We start from the raw sequence: 22,266 nt of genomic DNA, 5'->3' as shown, positions 1-22,266 counted from the left end.
AGCTCCTAATGGAGTAAAAACCCGTCGGGTCTCGGGTTATGGGTCCCCATTGCCATCTCTACCTGGAACACCCTTGGCATCGACCTCCCACCGCCGTTGCCGCCTCTTGTGGATGAGCTCTCCGGCCGTGGGCCATCACCCCAGCGGCGAGGTCCTGAGGAAGATAGGAGAGAGGTGGTGAAGAGAGGAGCGAGAGGTGAAAATCCACTTGCACGTGGGCCCCACATGTGTTTTATGCCCTGTTTGGCACAGCTCCAGCTCCAGCTCTAGCTCAGCTAAACAGTTTTAGCTCCACCTAAAATAGGAGTGGAACTAGGTGGATCTCTCTCACAAAGGACCTGTTTGGTAGGGCTCCAACTCCTAACTGCTAGCTCCAAACTCTAGCTCCAGTGGGAGCTAGCTCCTATTGGAGCTGGAGGTACCTCTGAAAGTGTTTGCCTGGTCTACTCAGCTCCAAAAATCCCGAAATAGATGATATAGTAGAGATGGACAATGAACTAGAGAGATGAAGCTGAGTTTAGGCAACTCCACAACTCCACTCCAGACCCAACTAGCTCTACCAAACATGCTCTTAATTTATCTTTACCGATAAGAATGCCACATCATCCAAAACAGCCATCCATACTGTTAAGGAACTCACTTGAACAGTTTTGCAAGGATGGAGGGCGAAGATTTCTGGGATTACGGTTTAGGGAAGCTAATTAAACTAAACGTAAAGATGAGGGAAGTTCAGTGAACTTATTTCCTTTTGAAAAAAGAAAAAGAAAGCCCAAGAACTTGACGAGGTTGGACAGACTCGGCCCATTACGTGAGCTTTTCACTACGCCGGCGCAGCCCCGCACGCAGAAGGACGCGACGCGAGGAGCGGCCGCCGCCGGCAGCTGTTGCGATGAAGCGCTTCTTCCAGCCCGTGCCCAAGGATGGCTCCCCGGCGAAGAAGAGGCCCGCCGCCTCCGCCTCCTCCGACTCCGACTCCCTCGGCGGCGACGCTCCCGCCCTTTCCCCTGCCGCGGCCGCCTGCGCCATCGGGGAGGGGGATTCTCCTCCCGCTCCCCGTGAGGAGGAGCCGCGGAGGTTCGTGACGTGGAATGCCAACAGCCTGCTCCTCCGGATGAAGAGCGACTGGCCGGCCTTCTGCCAGTTCGTCTCCCGCGTCGACCCCGACGTCATCTGCGTCCAGGTGAGCGGCGCGGGGGCGAGGGTTTTCGGTTTTGGGTGCGATCTTTTGCCTCTTCTTTTTATCCGGCTTTTGCTCCCTCTAGGGTTTAATCTGCAGTGCTGTGCGGATGTGGGGATATGGGAGTGGGTTTTAGGCGATTGTGCAGCAATGTGGCATATGCCAGATTTGCGGTCGCTCACGGGCGTTTCGTCGAGCACGTTGGGAGCGTACGTTTTCGTTATTCACCCATGGGAGATTAAACAAGGGAGGTGCGATCCTAATAGAGATTGAGGTTTTTCCTCGCAGGGTTCTGTCCTTCCAGATGTTCACAGAGCTTGCATTGCGTTGTATTCACATGCAATTTGAAGATAGTTGTGTCGTTGCTTGCGAGTGGAGTTGCTAGGAACTCGTTGTCAGTGTTCATAGCGCAGTTTTTTTTTTTTTGTTAGCCACTTGTGATGCTAGCACAAGTACTGCATCTAGGCAAGGACTGTGACAAACTGTAGACCATATGGTATGTGAATTGTGAAGTGTTCTTTCAAGTTAAATCTTCAATTCATGATATGGGAAAACTCGTGATATATTGAATGATTGAGCTTTTCTTTGGTACCACTATGCCCACTGTATAAGGTGTTACCCAAACAAAATTGAGGTTCACATACTATTCTACTGTTTCATGGGAACCAGTTCGGCAGTTCCTCTTCTTTAATCACACTGCCTCTTCTTTAGTCACATTGCAACTTATTTCTCTTATGCTTGTGATCCCAATATATCCTATAGTTCTATTGGATTTATATTAGGCACATCCTTTTGGAATCTAACTCAGGGGCTTGACGCTCAAGTACATAGGACATGAGGACGTCTTTTTGTCTTTCCAAACCTCATAATGTTTCATTCTTTGTCCTTATAATGTTCAGTTGCCTGCTTATTCTTTTGTATCCAGCTGGTCACAACTATTTTGCTTTTGTCTGATTTTTTTATCAGTACTTACAACTTCATTTTAATTATACATGTCATAAATGTCTTACTAGGATAGTATCTAAACTTCTTTGTTAGGAAGTGCGGATGCCAGCAGCTGGTTCCAAAGGGGCACCAAAAAATCCTGGTCAACTGAAAGATGACACAAGCTCATCACGAGATGAAAAGCAGGTAATACAAGCATTAAAAGATTAATGAAATTTTCTGTGACTTTTATGCAGAAGTTAATATTAGATTTGTCGTGCTTTTCATCATACTAGGCAGATCAAGATCAAATTAAGAATTCTAAACTTGATTCGTATCTTCATGCGATGCTATCTTTTCCAAGATTGACCCCTGTAAAACTAGAAGATTTGATATATGTGTAATGAATGTAGTACACTTCGCAAGCAACCAAGTTTCTATGTATACTGACTGATATTTTCAAGAATGGCAAGCTACAGTCTTTTTTTTGGTCCCTTCATGACTGTTTAGTATATTGCATTTGTTGTGCTCCAAGAAATTGTTCTAAGATCACATCTCGATGCCATGCAGGTAGTGCTGCGTGCTTTGTCGAGTCCACCTTTTAAAGACTATCGTGTCTGGTGGTCTCTTTCAGACTCCAAATATGCAGGCACAGCTATGATTATAAAGAAGAAGTTTGAACCAAAGAAAGTGTCATTCAACTTGGATAGAACATGTATGTTCAGAGTTGCATGCATGACTTCATATTTTCCTTTCATAGGCAATCTCCCGTTATCGATGTGTTTTGTAGTGTCCATGTGCTTTGCTCTGGTGTGAATAACTCAATACAAGATCTACTTTAATATGCACACCATGGTGACCATATCAGTCTCATTCTAACGTTAGTGTGTCTCTCTTCATCTACCCTACAAATCATATGGCACATAAGATTTCACCAACAAGCATAGATGGAAACGATTTCTCTTGACTAATATAGAGTTGCCCAAGATGATGAATTATTTACTTACCGTGGTGGCTTTTATTCCTGATTAGCTTAAGTGTTGTGACGCTTGAGAATGTTTTTCTTTTGTTGATAACCACATCAGCTGCTAGATTGTTCTAGAACTTCTGAGTTGTTCTTCCTGATATGTTGGATATTTGTGTACATACTCTCAGTATAATTTATATTATTATGTTCCTATATACTCCCTCCGCTTCATATTATAAGTCGCTTTGATTTTTTTCCTAGTCAAACTTCTTTATGTTTGACCATGTTTATAGAAAAATTTAGCAACATCTACAACATGAAATTAGTTTCATCAAATATTACATTGAATATATTTTGATAATATGTTTGTTTTGTGTTGAAAATATTGCTATATTTTTTTATAAAGTTGGTTAAACTTAAAAATGTTTGACTAGAAAATAAGTCAAAAATGAAGGAGGTAGTATTGTTTTAGTATGGCTGCTCCCAACTACTGTTCAGGGAAGAAAATGCCCATCAAAACTTTAATGAAAAAGAAAGTTCCAGGTCAACAAACTTGTTGCACTGCAACTTTGAATTAACATTTGGTTTCATCATTACTTTCTCGCATATTGCTACTCTTTCTTAGGAATCCACTTTTGTATTGTTTTCAGCTTCCAAGCATGAACCAGATGGGCGTGTTATTATTGCAGAATTCGAATCGTTCCTCTTGCTGAACACTTATGCTCCAAACAATGGATGGAAAGAAGAGGAAAATTCATTTCAAAGAAGACGGAAATGGGATAAAAGAATGTTGGAGTTTGTTCAACAGGTAGACAAACCCTTAATCTGGTGTGGAGACTTGAATGTCAGGTAATTAATAATATTATTTATACCAGGTAGTACTAGTTACTGATTATCTTGTTTTCCTTGGACATATAGCTACATCTTCATACTATTTTTTAGATTTGATTCAGGCATACTGTAACAGAAAACCGATACATGACAAAATCTTTACACTTTTGACAAAAAAGCTAGTAGGCAACAGAACCGATAACAGTTTTTCTTTTCTTTTCTGTCAAGGCTGATTTGAGCATATTATATCCATAAAATACATATAATGAGCTGTGATATGTACTTTTGTATTCTGAAGCTTGAATCAGTGCAGGACGAATAGTTCATATTATATTCTTCTTTTATTTACAAATTGCAATTATGTTACCCTGCAGTCCTGCACTCCTGTCTGCTATCATGATTTCAAGATTAGTTGAACAAGAGCAAACTTAGTGGCATGGAATATATTTTTATATTTTCCAATGCAACCACAGGATAGTCCTGACATGTTGTGATTTCAGTGCAACATGTTAGAAATTCCAATGCAACCACAGGAAATATAATTATTTTATTGAAGTCTAGTATATTTAGCTCACATCATCTATAAAATAGTTAAAATGTCTCGTAAAATCCACTGGTCCGACAATGTGTGAAAACTATGGATTTACTTTTCATTAGGTTTACCAAAATTCCATGTTTAGGAGATGGACTTCAGGTAATTGTTGATATAGAATTTTTTTGGAACTGGTCATGTACTGAAATTTCCATTAGATCTCAAAGTGAGTAAGCTGTCAAATTTTATATGGACTTGCTAAGGAACTCATATTTGCTACACCATGAATAGTAATAATCCACTACTTGACACCTTCCATAAACCAGCCTTAGCTCTAATACTTTGCTTGTATTTGAAATATTTCAGTCATGAAGAAATCGATGTTAGCCATCCTGATTTTTTTAGCAGTGCTAAACTCAATGGATACATCCCTCCAAATAAAGAGGTAACATTACTCTACTGATTCAAGTCTTCTATTTACAAGTGACTAGGAGTGATTTATTACTTTTCATGGCTTTTTACAACTCAGGAACTGTATGTAGTCACCACATTGAAATGATCCTTAAACAGTTTGTGCTTTTCATTTCTAGTTGCATGTTAGGGTTGTTCCTTAATGTAATTGTCCCATCTCGTAAACTGTGCATTTAGTTGACTAAAAAAGATAGTGTCAGCCTGCGTTAGCTGTTATATCCTATTAGCACATCCCTACTATTCCTAAGAACATTGGGTGCACTCCCATTATTGAAAACCTGTAAATCGTTCTTTTTCTTTTCTAGCACTTCATTCTCCAACTCAGAGGCAGACTTTCTTTTATTAGTGGTTGTTTTGGTTCTACTAGGACTTCAGGGGGTCAGAATGGGAATACTCGAGCAGCGGGTTAAGATGACCAGTGGCATTCAATTAAGTTGAGAAAACCCCTGAACACGCTGCGCGACCAGGCATGCTTAACCTCACGAGAGGAGCACACGTCTGCCAGTGCCAGCAAGTGGGGCTGGAGCCACTTCAACCAATTCAATATTGGGAAGGGCTGGGAATATGCAAATTTCAGCTACAAGAACATCAATGCATGTGAAGGAATCCGTTTCTGTCCTCTCTATCAATGCCACAATATTATAGTAGTATGTTTTACTTGAATCATCACTGTTCTAAAAAGGTCGCTGCCTAGCCTACCTAGGCAACCATTAGAATACTGATATGCCTAGGCTCTTGAGAATGTGATATATATTTAAATGTGCCTTTCACGTGCTATTGTACCAGCTGGCATACTGCCTGTTACAAAATAGAAGTCCTATTGGATCACTATTGAGCCTTTTGATGCAATTAAATCTCTTGCATCCTACTCTGCAGGATTGTGGACAGCCAGGATTCACCCTGTCAGAGAGGCGGCGCTTCGGCAATATATTGTCCCAGTACGTGAAAGCTGATACATTTCTACATTGGCAACTTTTCTTATACTATCTTTTGAAACTTGATGTCAAAAACATATTAGCACTACATGAATTGATTTCATTTTTATAACGTTTTAGACCATAAAAGATGATATGTTCTGATCCAACCCATCTTGTTAAAATGGATTTAAATCTGTAATGTAGTTTACAGTGCACTGGCAACCATTATGGATTTGAGTCAAAAATATATAATATATTGGCTACTAGCTAGTAGTCATCACAGATATGGTTCATGCTCTCATTGAATATGTCTCACACTCACCTTGAGCTAACTTTAGAGAATCTTCAGTGATAGTTTTATTCACATCCTCATCCTACCTAAGCCATCCCTTAAGATCTGGCTATCAGAGAGGCTTATTGCAGCGTTGGCAGCTCTGCATTATGGCCTCATGGGCTCACACTTACATGTATGCTCAACCTGCCGATGGGGTCACAATGTTGCACATACTGTGACTTCAGAACATGTGATAATTTTTATGAGATGGGATTATGGGAAGGTTGAAGTTCATTGATGTTTGGGGGCCAGGGACCTGCTATAGGCCTTGACAATTGTGGACTACTCGAATTATCAAGCCACGCTGAGCTATTCAAGCTCAGAGCTTGTTATGCTGTACAAACCTTGGCTGGCCATGCTCAAATCAAGCATGGAGCGATGCAAGTTTGAATTGCTCATAAGCCTTGAGACTTTTTTTACTACTGCCTGCATGGGTAGAGGTCATCTATGCCAGTATGCCTGTTCTGTTTACAGATCATATCCCCAATATGCCTTTGCAGTTTACAGATCATGTATCATTTGGCCCACTGACTAAATTACTGGTGGGTATGGGTAGGAACATGCCAACCTCTTATTATTTCGCCATGTGTAACTGGGTAATCAAGCAAGATTGTCACCCTCAAGTTATAATCTTTTGAAAAAAAAATATCTTCAGCTCTTACCTTAGATTTATTCTTGTCCTCTAACTCCAAAACCATGTAAAAGTTGCCCTAAACGTTCAGAAAGTAAACTGGACAGGACTTGTTTGGGGTATATGATTAACATTCATTATCTCTCCCTTTAACAAACGTGCTCACCACACCTTGGTTAAGGAATGAGTTTTCAACTGATTTTGGAGTTGACAACTTTTTTCCTATCCTTATTTAAGCTGAAAACCACTAGGAACCAGTTCAGGCAGCATAATGTGAACCCTTTTCTAACAATATTCTGTGAACTTAATATGAAGCAAATAAAGCCTCACATGGCATATGGTTCCTTCGACATGGAGGAAAGAAAATAAGTTATGGAAAATTCAAGCCATGTTCGCAGTGATGCCCCCAGTGGATCATGTCACCAGCAGCTTACAGTAAGAAGCTATGTGTGACTTGATCAAGGAATTAGTTGCATGTATAACATACGGCCATAATGGCAAATATCTTCTTCCGTATCTTTGTGCACATGACAGGTATGTCATGCACCAAGGAAGCAATGCTTGGATCTAGGATCCCCTTAGTTCATTGCAACAAGACATACTTCTAGGCTTGAAATTTTTTAATACCTCATGGAGTAATTATTTGAATTTACAGAGGAAAGCTGGTAGATGCTTACAGATATCTGCACAAAGAGAAGGACATGGATTGTGGCTTTTCTTGGTCTGGACATCCAATTGGCAAGTAAGAAAGATTTCAATTATTATGCTAGTCTTCATTTGTTTCGTAGATTTTATTGCTGCATTATCAAAGCATGTCCATATCTGACATTGATATGTCATCTTATTACATTCCTTCATTGGTATGCATTTTACCAAAGGTTATCTTGAACAAATATTCTTTATCTGAACAGTTTGAGTTTACAATTTATCAATTCAAATGGGCTTACAGGCTTAAAGATAATCCTGTATGTTTGGCAGATATATAAATGTTCTTCTAGAAAGTTTAGCTTGCACTATGACCTGAACTGTGAAAATTATCTAAAAGTTATCCTACTTCCAGTTAAAATTGTGTCAGCTGATTCTCTTTTTTTTTTCTCTGGTAATCTAAACTTGATCCTTACACAAGATGATAAATATGATCTTCGTTAAATCTTTTCTAGTTAATATCTTAGCTAATGAGCTAACTTTTGATTCATTACAACTGGAATCCCATGAAGACTAACTGATTTAAAAATGCCTACAGGTACCGAGGGAAGAGAATGCGAATTGACTATTTCCTTGTTTCAGAAAAACTGAAGGACCAAATAGTTTCATGTGACATTCATGGTCGTGGAATAGAGCTAGAAGGTATGGGGTTAAAACATTGCTTATCATGCTTTCCATTGTGATACGCAAGTATATAAAAGCATCATTTTTACATTTGGCCCTTTTAAAAAACTTTGTTCAAATAGACCAGAATGAAATTTGTTCTAAGAATAAACCCAAGTGTTGATCCATGGATAGGGCAAAAAGGGTCTGAATAGTGGGAGGCAACACAGCTCTCACACTACTATCTCTATGTTCTTAACATACTGATACTGTATCTCTTAGTACTTCCTAAGTATTTCGTAAGTAACTCCTAATCTCCTATCCTAGGAAACTAGTGATTTAGTGAGAGCTGTTATACTCTGCCATCATAACTCCAAGGCACAGCATGTTGCCACATCACTTGGCACCATCTGAGCTGCCGCATTAGACAACCATGGAGGGGACTTACTAGCATGTCACAGCTCAGTGCCATGTAGTGTGGTGTCATGCTCTCAAACATGGTAATAAAGGTTGAGGTACATTGTTAATGTGGTGCATAAATTTTGTTTACTCCAAATCATTTTGAAAATCTTGTTCCTGAAATAGATTGGCGCATATGTTATATTATCCCATCAGCTTGCTTAACTTCAGCTGGTTGCAACTAATATTATGCATTTTGTTTCTTTTTTTGAGGAACATAACTTGTCGAGCCTGATTAGCTAAAATGTTGTTTTACTGTATTAGACATCGAACTGCAAATACATGCTGGACTATTACTACAATACAAATTGCATGTTGTCGGAACTTGTGACCCATGTTGTGACTTGTGAGCACACTACACTGGTTTTTTGGAATTTAAAGTGCAAATGGAATACAACAAGGTACCTCAACCCCATGAAAATTAGTTACATGAACCCAGGTGAACAGGACAGAGCTGGTTGTCGCAGTAGTGGTAGTAATTGCACCTTGCGCTTTGATGCTAGTTCTGGGGGTAGAGTAGACCTTTTCTGTAATTTTGTGTTGGTGAGTTCCATGTTGTAGGCAAATAGACTGTAGGAGATATGGCAGACAATAGAAAAAATCTGCAAGTTTAGAAGCTCCCTTTGGAATCCTCTTTTGCTCTTGGTTCAGTGATAAACATTTGACCTGTAACTGAAATTTTATGCATGCCTGCCAGTAATAAACACCAGCACCTTGAAGCTATTACATGGTAACTTCCATGATCTTCTCTACAAGCAATGAATCGAACAAATTTCCTTGTTTCCCCCTAGTAAATGGTAATGCCAATATGCTGTTCAATGTCATGGTACAATTCATTGACGTCCATTTTTGCAGGATTTTATGGAAGTGATCACTGCCCCGTTTCACTTGAGCTCTCGGAAGAAGTAGAAGCACCAAAACCCAAGTCCTCCAACTAATTTCTATATTTCGCACTTAACCAGACATGGTGGAGATTTTAGATTAGCTGAAGCATATCTGCTTGTATCTCTTGAGTCATTATCCATTATTCAAATATTGTCTCAGTCTAGCAGTATTTCTGATGATGAATTGGATGATCTAGCTAGGATCCTGATTGTAATTATAATTAGTATGTTACTATGGTCTGCAATGTTATCTTTAGATCCTATAAGATCAAAAACTTCTACCATTTGTTCCGTTGTTTTTAATCCGAAGAAAAACAATATATGCAAGCTAATTCTGGTCCGCAGGTAGACCGCGTTTGAGAACATGTGGAGTTAACCTTTGTAAACTACTAACTACTCCAGTAATAAAGTTGCGTGCATAACCTACATGATAATAGCATCTGTAGATTTTTGTCTAGTATGATTCTCCCGGGAAAACTGCAGAAATTACAAAATGACATCCCGGTGCATTACATTTGTGCCTAGGTTCCATGTTCGTCTGACACAATGGAAGCTACGGCTCTGGTTGTTTAGGTATGCTGTAGAAAAAATAAAGAAACAATTAAAAATAATTTATAAAATAAAAACTTTATATTTGTGATATCAGCAGTTTAAAGGTCAATTTTAGAAAATAAAGTACGATGAAATTCTTTAAGGGCCCATTTGAAATATAGAATTGAAAAAATACATTAATAGGAAAAACAAATAGGATAGGAATTCACATGGAAAATAGAGGATTGTCCTCTCAAAAAACAATAGAGGATTGTAAAACCATAGGAAATGTATAGGAATATGTGTTTGAATGGGGTATAGGAAAAACACATGAATATTTACTTAAGAACTTAGGCCCACTTTCCATTTCTAATAAATATACTGCAGATAAAACAAATTATATCCATTCATTGCTTGTTCTTCTGCAGTGAAGAAAGAGATTAGGAGCTTGATTGCTGCGATCCTACGCAAAGCAAGTGAAAAATGAGCTCAGACTCCTGTGTTTCTTCCATAGAATCAGCAACTAATGAATATTTCCTTCAGTTTTCCTATGACCAATTCCTACAAATCAAAGGCTGCTACAGTAAATGAATCCATAGGAACTCATATCCACCGTTTTTCCTTTGTTTCAAAGGAGCCCTAAATCATTTTAGGGCACCTTTGAATCGTAGGAATAAAAAAACGGAAGAATAGAAAAAACATAGGATTCTGACAGGAATATAAACGTAAAATAGATTATTGTAAAACACAGGAAAAACATAGGAATGACCGTTTGATTGGACCACATGAAAAACACAGGAATCGGATGAAAGAGATAGACTCAAAGGATTTTTTTTTTCCAAGAGGTTGGACCTCTTGCTAAATTTCCTCCAAAACCTATATGCTATGAGCCATTCCATAGGAATTTTGTAGGATTTAGAAAATTTCAATCCTTTGAATTAAAGGGCTACATAGGAAAATTTCCTATAGGATTTCAATCCTATAAAATTCAATTCCTTTGATTCAAAAGGGCCCTTAAGATTTATATTTTCGTTGTGGTTGATAAGGAATGTATTTTGTATTTGTAGCGGTGTATGTTTTACGGTTATCAGTGGCCCTTATCCCCTCTCCACTAAAAAAGGCAAAATTTGCTACAGGACATCCAAAAAAGTATAATTAGTTGTGGGACACCGCAAGAATGCGTATCTACTGTAAAAAACTGGTAAGTAGTTGTAGTACACTCGAGGCATTATTTTATTATATCCCAAAGAAATAGAGAGAGAAAAAGCTCGGGAAGTACAAATCTGCCCCTTTCTTCACCACCACACACCTCGCTCTCCCCACCATCGCTTCCTGTTCTTGCTTGCTCCCTGGAGTACCTGCTTGCTCCCGTGCCCAGGACAAAAGCAAAAGGGGAAGGCCGATGGACCCAAGCCCCACTGCGCCACCAGAGCGAGGAATGTAGGATCGAAACACAAGAACTAAACCAACCAGTGGGGGGTAAATGGTTGGTATACCCAAAAACTCAAACTTTTTTGTGGAATAAAAAGTTACCCTCAAATTCGACGGAGATCGGTCTGACCGAGATTGATCTGCCGGTCTGACCGAGTTGATACCGTCGGTCTGACCGGAGTTGATCGCCCAGTCCGACCGCCTGAAGATTGCCTCTGCCTCCTGTCACCATTGCCGGTCTGACCGCAGGTATGCCGCCGGTCTGACCGTTGCCTTGCTGCCGGTCTGACCGCTGGTGTGTCGCCGGTTAAACCGCCAAACCCTAACAAACACAAATCGAAGAATTCTCAAAGTAGATGACAACTTTATTACTTCTCTATGTGTTTACAAAGTGCAACAACACCACTCCTTACGAAAATCTCGACTAAACTCGAAACCCTAACTAAACTATCAACTCAATGCTCTTAAAAGCGATACCGGGAAGCCTCACGCTCCCTCACTATTTATACATGAGGTAGGCAGCCTAAAGCCACAAACCAAACTCATACTAGAAGTCCTAATCCACATAGGAAACATTCCCGTACAAGAAACAAACTTTATAAACTCCAATCATACCAAATTTGGACTCCTTACAAATTCAACTCCGCATCCCATCGCACACAATACCTCCATTGTATGACATATGGAATCTTCACCAACCACGTGCATTGAACTCTAGCCTAAGTATCCCGCATGATATCTGACCGTCACGGACATCGTCTTATCCCCAAGCCGACTCCCGATCCATCGCCGGCAATACTCTCCCGAGGCATCAAGTCACCTACACATGAATCAAACAAAGAAATCATATTCCAAGACCAAGCTATCCCCAACTTGACTCATTGTTAGCAAACAATAGTATTACATACATATAGTATCCATCTCGAAGCCATAAACATGAAACAATCACGGATATCCAAACAAACAACCCGAAACCGAAACTGACACTGAGTCGGCTGGTCAGACCGCGAGCTGGCCGGTCTAACCGCTCAATCACCGCCGGTCTGACTGGCACACACAGCCCGGTCTGATCGGACCAAATCACAGACAACAGTTCTTGTAGATCACCCGTAAAATCCAATCATCTCCAAAACCACTTCAAAAATAAATTCCAAATATCAAAACTAATAATCTCCAATGTCAATTGTTCATCACAGAATAACAATCAAAAACACTTTGATTTTACAAGGAGATGACCGACGCCACCCTTGCTAGGAGCAACATGGATTAAGGGTAAGGAGGAAACATCCCAACGCTCACCGACGTCGCCGGCATGACAAGCTTGCGACCGCTGTTGGATTTTCTTGTGCCATGTCGAGCTGCTTCCGAACTGTCGCCTCCGAGACCTCGCTGTCGCTATCGGATCTGCTTGCACCGCCCCTAGATCTGTAGTCGATGTTACCAGCGCTGCCGCTCACTTCATCGCCGACCCTCGCTCCGCCACTGCTGCTGCTGCTCGCACCCTCGTCGGCGCTGTTTTTTCCATGGTTGACACGGCTGCCGCCGCTGCTTGACGAACTCTACCGCCACCGCCGTTGTTCCTCCTCCGCTGATGGGTGGCCAACCACCATGAGAAAGAAGATAGGAACATAGAAAGAGATATGTGAGACTGACGAGTGGGCCCATGGGCAAACCTGTCTAAAACAAATGTTTCTCTCTCCATTTCCTTCGAAAATAATAAAATAGTGCGGTGGATGTCCAGCAACTAATTACCACTTTTTTATGATGCCCTCTTGCAAAAACATGTTCTTACGGTGTCTCCCAGCTAATTACGTGTTTTTTTATGTCCTGTAGCAAATTTTGCCAAAAAAAAAACTACTCTCATCTCTACTACTACATCCATCCCAAAATATAAAAAACTAGAATCGAATGAGATATTTCCTAATACTACTAATTTGGATAGGTAGCAGATTCATATTACTTGTAAATGTTCTATCCGATCGACTCTATGTTCTTATATTTTGACTCATTCGATCGTATGTTCTTATATTTTATATTTTATGATAGAGTAGTAACTTAATTAAAATCTAAAAGTGGAGATTCATTCTCCTTCCATCCCCTTCTTCCACTAAACGTGCACGCTTAGCGTACCTATATGTAACCACAGGATTTGATTATTTATTCCTCAATAACACTTATAGCACATCCCTATTTACTTAATCACTCTAATAAGCTATCATTTATTTAGTTAGGTCTGATCACTCCCTCCGTAAAAAAAAAAAAAAGCCAATCTAGTAGATAATGTGTTAGCTTCTTCTTCTTCTTTTTTCGGAGGGAGTAGGACGTTACTAGCCCATAGAAAAATCCCATTCGATCTAGGTAAGGGGAGCTGTGTAAAATTAAAAACGAAAACAGTACAGGTGGCTTCTCCGGCATAGTTTACTCCTTAAACTCGCCTATACCTGCAACTGGCACTTGTGTGACAAGTAGACAATTCTTGTGGTGGCCCATCCTTCAATGCTCGGTTCTGCAGAGTCCAGATAAGCTGCATCTCATATACTAAAGTGGTATTTGAAAATATTGTTTAGATTGGAAGTATATAATTATACACATTATTATCTCCATTTGTAGACCCCTTTTATTATAGAAAAAACGTAAAAAAAATTGAAGGATTTAATCCCGTACTAAAAATTCCTACACTTGAATCAAGGGAAATTTTGCTACAGGACACTGCTATTGTGTGGTTTAGCTCTAAAACACCGCAAAAACCGACTTTTAGGGGAAAACACTCCATAATCGTGGTATTTTGCCAGTGAACACCGCACCGACTAAAATATAATTTCCGTGCTGACGAGGCGCTAGTGGGCCTGATTTTTTACACGGTGTGACCGAAATGCCCATGGGACCTCATCCCCTCCCTACTCTACTGCGCTGCGTTGCGGCGCACGCCAGCGTCATGTTGCAGGCTCGCCGCGGCCGTTGTTGTTCGAGCTGAGGGCACGCTGCAGGTGCTGACGGGGGCGCTGCCGTGCCGGCGAGCTCTCGTGGCTACTTTGTGCGCGCGGTGACGATAGCGACGGAAGAGGCAGCGAAGAAGATGACGTCCGCATTCATCGCCAAGCCATCGCCATCCCCATCTCTTCTGTGTTCCCTATTCTTCTCATCATGCCAAACAATTATTCTTTTGATACCATCTCATTTCATCCACTGCAGCAATGGGAATGCCGCCATGCAATTGTCGGCTCTGGAGCACGCACCGAGCACTGCCGCCATGATGTCGTCATCGTTCCGGCCACTGTGAACCACACTAGACCGAGCCACCGAGCCATCGTGACCACCACAACCTTCTCTCGAAGACCCCCCAAGAATCCCCAAGAATCATGCATCGAGGTGGGAGATCAACATCGTCTTCCTCACCTCCAGCCACCGCTTCCCCTTTCCGATTCCGATTCCGCCCCATTCCTTGGGCATGAAGCTTCCTAGTAGCTCAACTAATCTTGTGTGCACGCTTCCTTGGTAGAGCGTGGGCCACTTCTCGCTATCGACAACATCCTGTCATTTCCGCCGATGCCAGAGCCATTCCTCCCATCGCCACTACTGTCCAGTCTTCGCCAACCCGCGCATGATGTCGGGTAAGTATCCAAGCACCATCTAGGCACATATGCATGCACGGGTTTGCACTAAAACGAGCTAGAGCTCGACATGCACTAGCATGCCAAAGCTCACCGCCGCTTGTGCTACCGTCGACATTAATTCCGGTCACCAAGGTGCACGAGACCATCATCATTAGCTTCGCAATCCTCCACTCTACAAATCCTCTTTTGGCCACACCTCACGAAACCCCGCCATACACCGCCGGCGGTCGGCGACCGGCACCGGCGACAAGCTCACCGACCTCCATTGCCTCTGCTCCTCCTCGTGCTAAGTCACTGCCATGTGGGCCCAAGGGCATATTTGACATTTCACATGATTTCTCTCTCCTCTTCAACCGGAAATTATTATTTTAGTAGGCGCGGTATCCACTAGCAAAATACAACGATTATGGAGTGTTTTCCCCTAAATGTTAGTTTGTGTGGTGTCATAGGGCTAAAACCACACAATATCGGTGTCCTATAGCAAAATTTCCCTTGAATCAAATATCATTTCCTTTGAAATATCTATGTCATGGGCAATTCTATAAAGATTTTGGAAAGTGGTTAGTAAGAGCTCCAATCTTATTTTGACTCTATCTCTCTCATCCTACTCTTACATTTCACTTACGGTCTACTTAAACAATCATTTATGTATTTTTTTCTATATATTACATATGGAAAAGTACGAATTACCCCCTGAAGTATTAGGTCAGTACGAATTGCCCCCTCCAAACCTAAAAACCAGCCATATTTCACCCTCAACTATCGATACCGGATGACCCTCCCCCCTCCTCCTGAGCAGCTTTACAAGCGGTTTTGGCCTACGTGGTAGTCCAGTCATCAATTCTTTTCTTTTTAAATCAGCGGGCCCCACATGTTAGTCTCTCACCCTCTCTTTTACCCTCACCTCTCTATCTCTCTCCAAAATCCTCTCTTCTCCCTTCCTCACCTTGACGGGGCAGCGAAGCTCGGGGCGGGAGGAGGGGCGCCCACAGCCGGCAGCGTGCGGCTCGTCGAGGCAACAGAGGGGACGCCCGCAGCCGCTTCTCTCTGTCCCCGGGACCTCCATGGCCTTCAATGCAGGGAAGTTGCAAAAGCTTGTGCTCGATGAGGCGGCCGCCGGCATGGATCTCCTCTTCTAGGGCAAGCTCTACCGCGACAACGGAGCCGGCGCCAGTGACCATGGGGGAACCCTCCTCAAGTTCCTCCGCTCCCATACCCGCTTCACTGTTGTGCTGCTATCGTCGTCGGTTGCCCGGCGGCCTCTCCACCACCTCCCATCTCCTTGCCTCTCTGCCAGATCCAGAGGATACAGTGGATGCCCTCCATGAGCTAGCAGAGGGCACCTCTCCACCGCCTCAAGCCAACCTCACCGCTGCCTCGCTGTCTCCGATACCCTCCTCAGACTGGCCCTCACCGTCGGTGCTATGTCCGGGGCTCTGTCTTCCTCTCACCAATAGAGAAGCAGAGAAGGGAGAGAAGGAGAGAGAGAAAAACCAACGCTGACAAGCGGGTCCACTGGTTTTATTTGTTTTTGCTGACTGTATCACCCCGTGTATGCCATGTAGGCTGAAAACCACTTTGGTTTTTGTTAGGGGGATAATTCATCCAGATTCAAGGGTTTGGGGTGTCAAATGTCTGGTATTGTAGTTCAGGGAGGTAATTCGATCGACCTCAATAGTTCAAGGGGGTAATTCGTACTTTTTTCTTTACAATTACTTCATCCGTTTCATATTATAAGACTTTCTAGCATTGCCTACATTCAAATATATGTTAATTAATCTAGACATATATGTGTGCTTAGATTCATTAACATCTATATGAATGTGGGCAATACTAGAAAGTTTTATAACCTAAAACGGAGGTAGTATCTATTTTATACATGTACTCCTGTCAAAATAACGGGGATTTTCTATTTTTCTGCTTTTTCAATTGTGTGTTTCAAAGGAGCCATTATGTTGCCTAAACTCGAAGTTTTGCTATTGACAAAAGATTGATCCTATAAGTTCTCATCAGTGAGCTTGTTTTGTACAAAATGCCATCGCAGTTACGTAAGTGTTTTCCTTCCATTTTTACCATCATCGTTAGCTTTTCGTCAAATATGTTGGGATACGTGTAGGCTACGATAGCATAAATCAAAATTTTCTATCGCGTAAACCAGGAACCATGCAAGTATTAGATCATAGATCGTTACCACTCAACGCGCTGCGCAGCGGAAGAAGATGCTGAGAAGTCGAAGGAACTCTCGCGAAGTAGCGCGCGTCGATGTAGAGGAAGTAATCGATCGCACCGGCTCGACCTTCTCCTCCTCGTGCGTTCTCCTCGCCGTACTCCCACGCCGATCAGCACCACAAACCAGCGGCGCCTCTACCGGTATCCACACGTACAGGGATGGAACACCACGCGCAGATGTGCTAGCACCCGCGCACGGCTAGGGTTTTGCTCGGGGAGGGAAGTGACGGCTAGGGTTTCTCACGTGATGCAATGCCTCTGCCGGTCACACCCCTCACGAATATATAGGATCCATCACTCGGGCCTCCAAGGCCCGTAGGACTCCTATTCAGATCCCTATCTGAATTAAGCTCATATTGGATCTATATCCAATTCCCTTATTCTGGCCCATTAAGCGTGCGACCCTGTAGGTTCATATATACTCGGCTATAACCCGAAAACTCCTTTTCGGTCCACGCGTCAACAGCGGCCCCTAGCAGAACGTATTGACCCACCGGGCATACATAAAGATCATATCGGCTAAACCTCTAGTGTATACTTGTATGAACCCCTTTGCCTCACGATATCGATTAAGCTCAAGGCTAGATATGTGCCATCCTCTAATAGCTCAATCATTCACTCGAACCTGTTGATAGATCATATAACTTGTGATTGACTCCTCAATCACCTTTGGCATGGCCATGCACTTCCATAATCTACAACATCGAGGGGCCCAGAGATATCTCTCCATAGGAGGGGCAAATCCCATCTTGATTATTCATATCCCACTACATGTTTCATAGCATACCCGAAAACTACTTTTATAACTACCCAATTACGGAGTAGCGTTTAGCAGTCCCTAAGTAAGCTACTATACATGTTGAGAACCATGATAATCTCAGGTCTAAGGATTCAACACCAACACTCAATGAGATCACTGATGACACAACACATATGGCTCTTGCAGTGTCTCATGTTGGGTCTATCCAACAACATGTTCACCAACATGTGTCCACATTATTAATTTGGTATCTCTATACCATAATCCATGAGACATGATCATCAATTAATACATGTGCTAATCATCTAAACATATTTGTTCAACATATGATATTTGATCAGGGATCCTTTAGAAATAGTAACAAACAACATAAAGAGTCTCATGAAAGAATCACATATTCATTAACAAAATAGGAGTTATCTATTTCAAGGAACAATATCGGATAAATATGTAAATATAGTATGTGATACAATCATCTCTATGATTGCCTCTAGGGCATATCACTAACAAAATACACTACGTTACCAGCTTACCACGTCAAAAAAGGTCCATAGTACCCTTAGAAGTGTATGGCCAAAGCTATGGTTTCTCAAAGAAAAAAATCTCATATGGGATTCGTACTCAACACAATCCAACTTTACATGTTTGGTATATATCTTTTTTATGATATATGTATTTATCGTTTAAACTATTTTGAAAATGTTAATTATTGATTTCATGTCACGTACTTTGACTTTTCATGTACATTGCATGCACTTTGACTTTTCATGTACATTGCATGCATGAATTAGGCAACAAATAAGATCATATCTCAATATTCCCAGTTTTATATGTTTCCTCCCAATAGTTCGACTACAATAAATATAAAAATATCATTCCATTCTCCTCAGAAATTACACTAAGAGAATAAATAACAGTGGTAACCTATCATTGCCCTATCTAAGAGAATTCTGTAAAATTAAAGTGTGGTTGATTATTAATTTGTAATGAACAATTGGCATGTAAGATAATTGGTTTTGATATTTGCAGATAATAGACGAAGTGATTTTAGGGTCAATCAGACTAGGGTTTGTGTACCGGTCAGACCTGACAAATATTATGAATTGTTTTCAGATGATGAACATGTGTTTCGGTTGTTTGGAGTCGGTCAAACCGGGCACATGGCCGTTGGTCAGACCGGAGTGGAGCGAGCGGTCAGACCGGCCAGCTCGACGGTCTGACCAAACCGACTTTGTGCCGGTTTCGGTTTCAAGTTGTTTATTTGGATATCCGTGATTAATTCATGTTTATGGCTTCTAGATGGATACTATACGTGTGTAATACTGTTGTGTGCTAATGTTGATTCAAGTTGGAGAGAACATGTGCTCGGATATGGTTTCTTTATTGGTTCATGTGTAGGTGTGTCGGGGTTAGGGATAAGGCATACCCTCCATCCTTGGAATCATGAGATATACGGATACGGTATATCCACAAATATATGGAAAGTAACCGTATAAAATAAAGAAATAGTATTTGCAAAAGTGGAAATAACATAGTCCTACTCAGAGAAGATTAGTATACCATCTAGTCGTACGGGGTCCGTTGTCTCCGAGTTCTACATGGAAACTAAGGTGATCCACGGTATAAACACTAAGCCCCTGAGGTGTACATGGCATCGAATCTTAGTGCAAGACATCTGCCACCACAAACGCAATCCGGAGAACTTGAAGCCTACTCGCCAATAGATCTCGTCGACCTCCCCTCAACGAGGATCTCGGAGTTTAGTTGTTCTCTATTGTACTCTGTGGTTTCTTCCATAATCCCCCGTATAAACTGGATTAGGGCTATTACCTTATGAGGGGTCTGAACCAGTAGTATAATCCTTGTCTTCTTATGTGCTTGGTGTCGTATCGTGTAGATTCTCATACCAATGTACCTCAATACCCTTCGAATACAGTCAGCGGGTATCCCCCGTCAACAAGGTGAGTCTTGATGCCTGATGAGAGTGTTGTCGGTGATGGATCAGGAGTCAACTTGGGAGAAGATGACATCCGAACGATCAAGGTATCATGCGCGTAGTTGGTGAAGATTTCATATGGCATACGACGGAGATGTTGTGTGCGTATGGATGCGGAGTCGAATTTGGAAGAAGTCCAAATTTGGTATGATTGGAGTTTGTAAAGTTTGTTTCTTGTACGGGAAGATTTCCTAGGGGATTAAGACTTCTTGTACAAGTTGGTTCGTGGCTTTAGGCTGTCTACCTCAGGTATAAATAGAGCCTTCCAGCTTCGATTTTGTAAGAGTTGAGTCTAGAGAAAAGTTAGGGTTTTGAGTTTAGTCGAGATTTTTGTGAGGAGTGTTGTTGTTGCACTTTGTAAATATAAATAGAAGTAATAAACTTTCAAGGCCTCTTTGGTAGAGCTCTAACTAGGGATGGCAATTTTACCCACGGGTCTGGGTATCCGCGGATACGCTACCCGATAGGCACGGGCATGGGTATAAATTTTTGTCCATGGGCACGCCCGCCCGGAACCCGAAAGTTTAGTGGGCAAGAACTGGGTAGCAAATTTTACCCGTGGATAATCCATGCCCGACCCGATATAAGTATTAATACTGATTCTTGGGCCATCTCTTTATTTTCATTCAACTTCATATTGGCCCATTTGGCCCATTACATATATACAACCAACTAACAACCAAACCCTAACCTAATATCCCCATTCCCAGATCCCCTTCAACTTCAAGGCAACGGCGGCTGGCGGCTGGGCGGCGGCTCCGGGCAGCGGCGACTCAAGACGACGACGGTGGCTCTAAGGGCGATGGCGGCGACTCAAGACGACGGCGGCGGCGGCTCTGAGGGCGATGGCGGCTGCTCAAGGCGACGGCGGCGGCTTGGAGGACTCCACGTCGTCACACGGAGGCCGCCGTCGAGCTCTGCCTCCTCGCTTCCTCGTCGTCGTCCTCCTCCTCCTCCACCATCGCTCCGCCTCCTTGCTTCCTCTACTTCATGGGCGACGTGGGCGGTGGCCAGCGGCGTGGCAGCACGAACTGAGGCTAGTGGCGCGGCGGCGGCCAACGACGCGGCTGCACATGGGCGGCGGCCGGCGGCGCGGCGGTGATTGGCGACGCAGCGGCGCAAGCCCAGAGGATACGCATTGGGCATGCCCGTGCCCGACGGGCATGGGCACGGGCATGGGATTTTGCCCGATAGGCTTTGCGGACGTGGGTCGGGCATGGGCACGTGGGTCTCGGGCCGGGCATGGTTTCGCTCTGCCCGTGCCCGACCCGACCCATTGCCATCCCTAGCTCCAACTCCTAAATTTAGCTTAGAGTTGGGTTTGGAGTAGAGTTGTGGAGCAGCCTAAACCCAGCTTCTCCTCTCTAGTTCATTTTGTGACAGTGCTCCACCAGCTCCGCTCCCATTTTAGGTGGAGTTGAAATTGTTTGGTTCGACTCCAGCTCCAGGAGAGGTGGAGCTGGAGCTGGAGTTGTGCCAAACAGGCCCTGAATTTATTTTGAGAGATCTTAAATTTTGTTTGCTCGGATTCGGTGATCCAGCTGACAGGACATTGGCGGTTAGACCGATGACATTGGCCCGGTCAAACCGACGGGACACTGGCGGTTAGACTAACAGCATCGGCCCAGTCAAACCGACGGGTTTATGACGGTCAGACCGGCGGCAGCGATAGGCGTTAGCAGGGCAATGCACAATCAGATCGAGCTTCACTACCGGTCAAATCGGAGGTCTTCGAGCCGTCAGACCGGTGCATCTACTCCGCTCAGACCAATCTATATCGAATTCGAGGGCAACTTTTAATTCCGCTAAAAGTTTTGGTTTTTGGGTACTACAACCATTCACCCCCCTCTGGTTGGTTTAGTTCTTGTTGTACGATCCTACAAATTCTACATAGTGGAGATAGTCGCACGTAATGACAGATCATGGCCATATTATGGTAAGAAGGGGTTCCGTTCTAGTGCCCGAAAATAATATTGCAAAGCCAGTGTGTAAGGCCTATGTTATAGAGTATATAACTTTGATCGTAGGGATCAATTTCTAGTCGCATAGCTTCATAATAATTCTGCAAAGCTTCATAATAATTCTGCAAAGCTTTCGTATAATTTCCTTCGGATTGAGACAACACTATTATGGTCGTTCATTCTATTTAATAAAAATCTCCGCTCCAAAACTATACTCCCTCCGTACTCGTAAAGGAAGTCGTTTAAGATAATGTTTAAGTCAAACCTTGAGAGTATAAATCATGAATAACTCTCAAGTTGTTGGGTTTG

The 22,266-nt window shown here is 42.6% G+C and overlaps 1 protein-coding gene across 1 annotated transcript; it reads left to right on the top strand.

The window, feature by feature from the left end:
• The first annotated feature begins 805 nt into the window (after positions 1–805).
• LOC127757911 (DNA-(apurinic or apyrimidinic site) endonuclease) lies at positions 806–9,719 on the top strand. The gene is made up of 9 exons (XM_052283503.1): positions 806–1,180; positions 2,216–2,308; positions 2,672–2,816; positions 3,719–3,917; positions 4,798–4,876; positions 5,779–5,840; positions 7,440–7,526; positions 8,028–8,131; positions 9,407–9,719. The coding sequence occupies exons 1-9, from the start codon at positions 890–892 to the stop codon at positions 9,487–9,489; spliced, it is 1,143 nt and encodes a 380-aa protein (XP_052139463.1). The 5' UTR covers positions 806–889; the 3' UTR covers positions 9,490–9,719.
• Positions 9,720–22,266: the final 12,547 nt, after the last annotated feature.

The sequence above is a fragment of the Oryza glaberrima genome, chromosome 12 (genome assembly GCF_000147395.1).
Source record: "Oryza glaberrima chromosome 12, OglaRS2, whole genome shotgun sequence".
In the NCBI taxonomy this organism is placed as follows: domain Eukaryota; kingdom Viridiplantae; phylum Streptophyta; class Magnoliopsida; order Poales; family Poaceae; genus Oryza; species Oryza glaberrima.
This window is presented reverse-complemented; position numbering and strand designations above follow the sequence as displayed.

What these genes read in the sequence shown, in the direction of transcription:
- LOC127757911 (XM_052283503.1), top strand. Translation starts at nt 890, where the DNA reads ATGAAGCGCTTCTTCCAGCCCGTGCCCAAGGATGGCTCCCCGGCGAAG. An exon ending in CATCACGAGATGAAAAGCAG is followed by an intron (nt 2,309 to 2,671) that starts GTAATACAAGCA and finishes GATGCCATGCAG; the next exon opens with GTAGTGCTGCGTGCTTTGTC. An exon ending in ATTCAACTTGGATAGAACAT is followed by an intron (nt 2,817 to 3,718) that starts GTATGTTCAGAG and finishes TATTGTTTTCAG; the next exon opens with CTTCCAAGCATGAACCAGAT.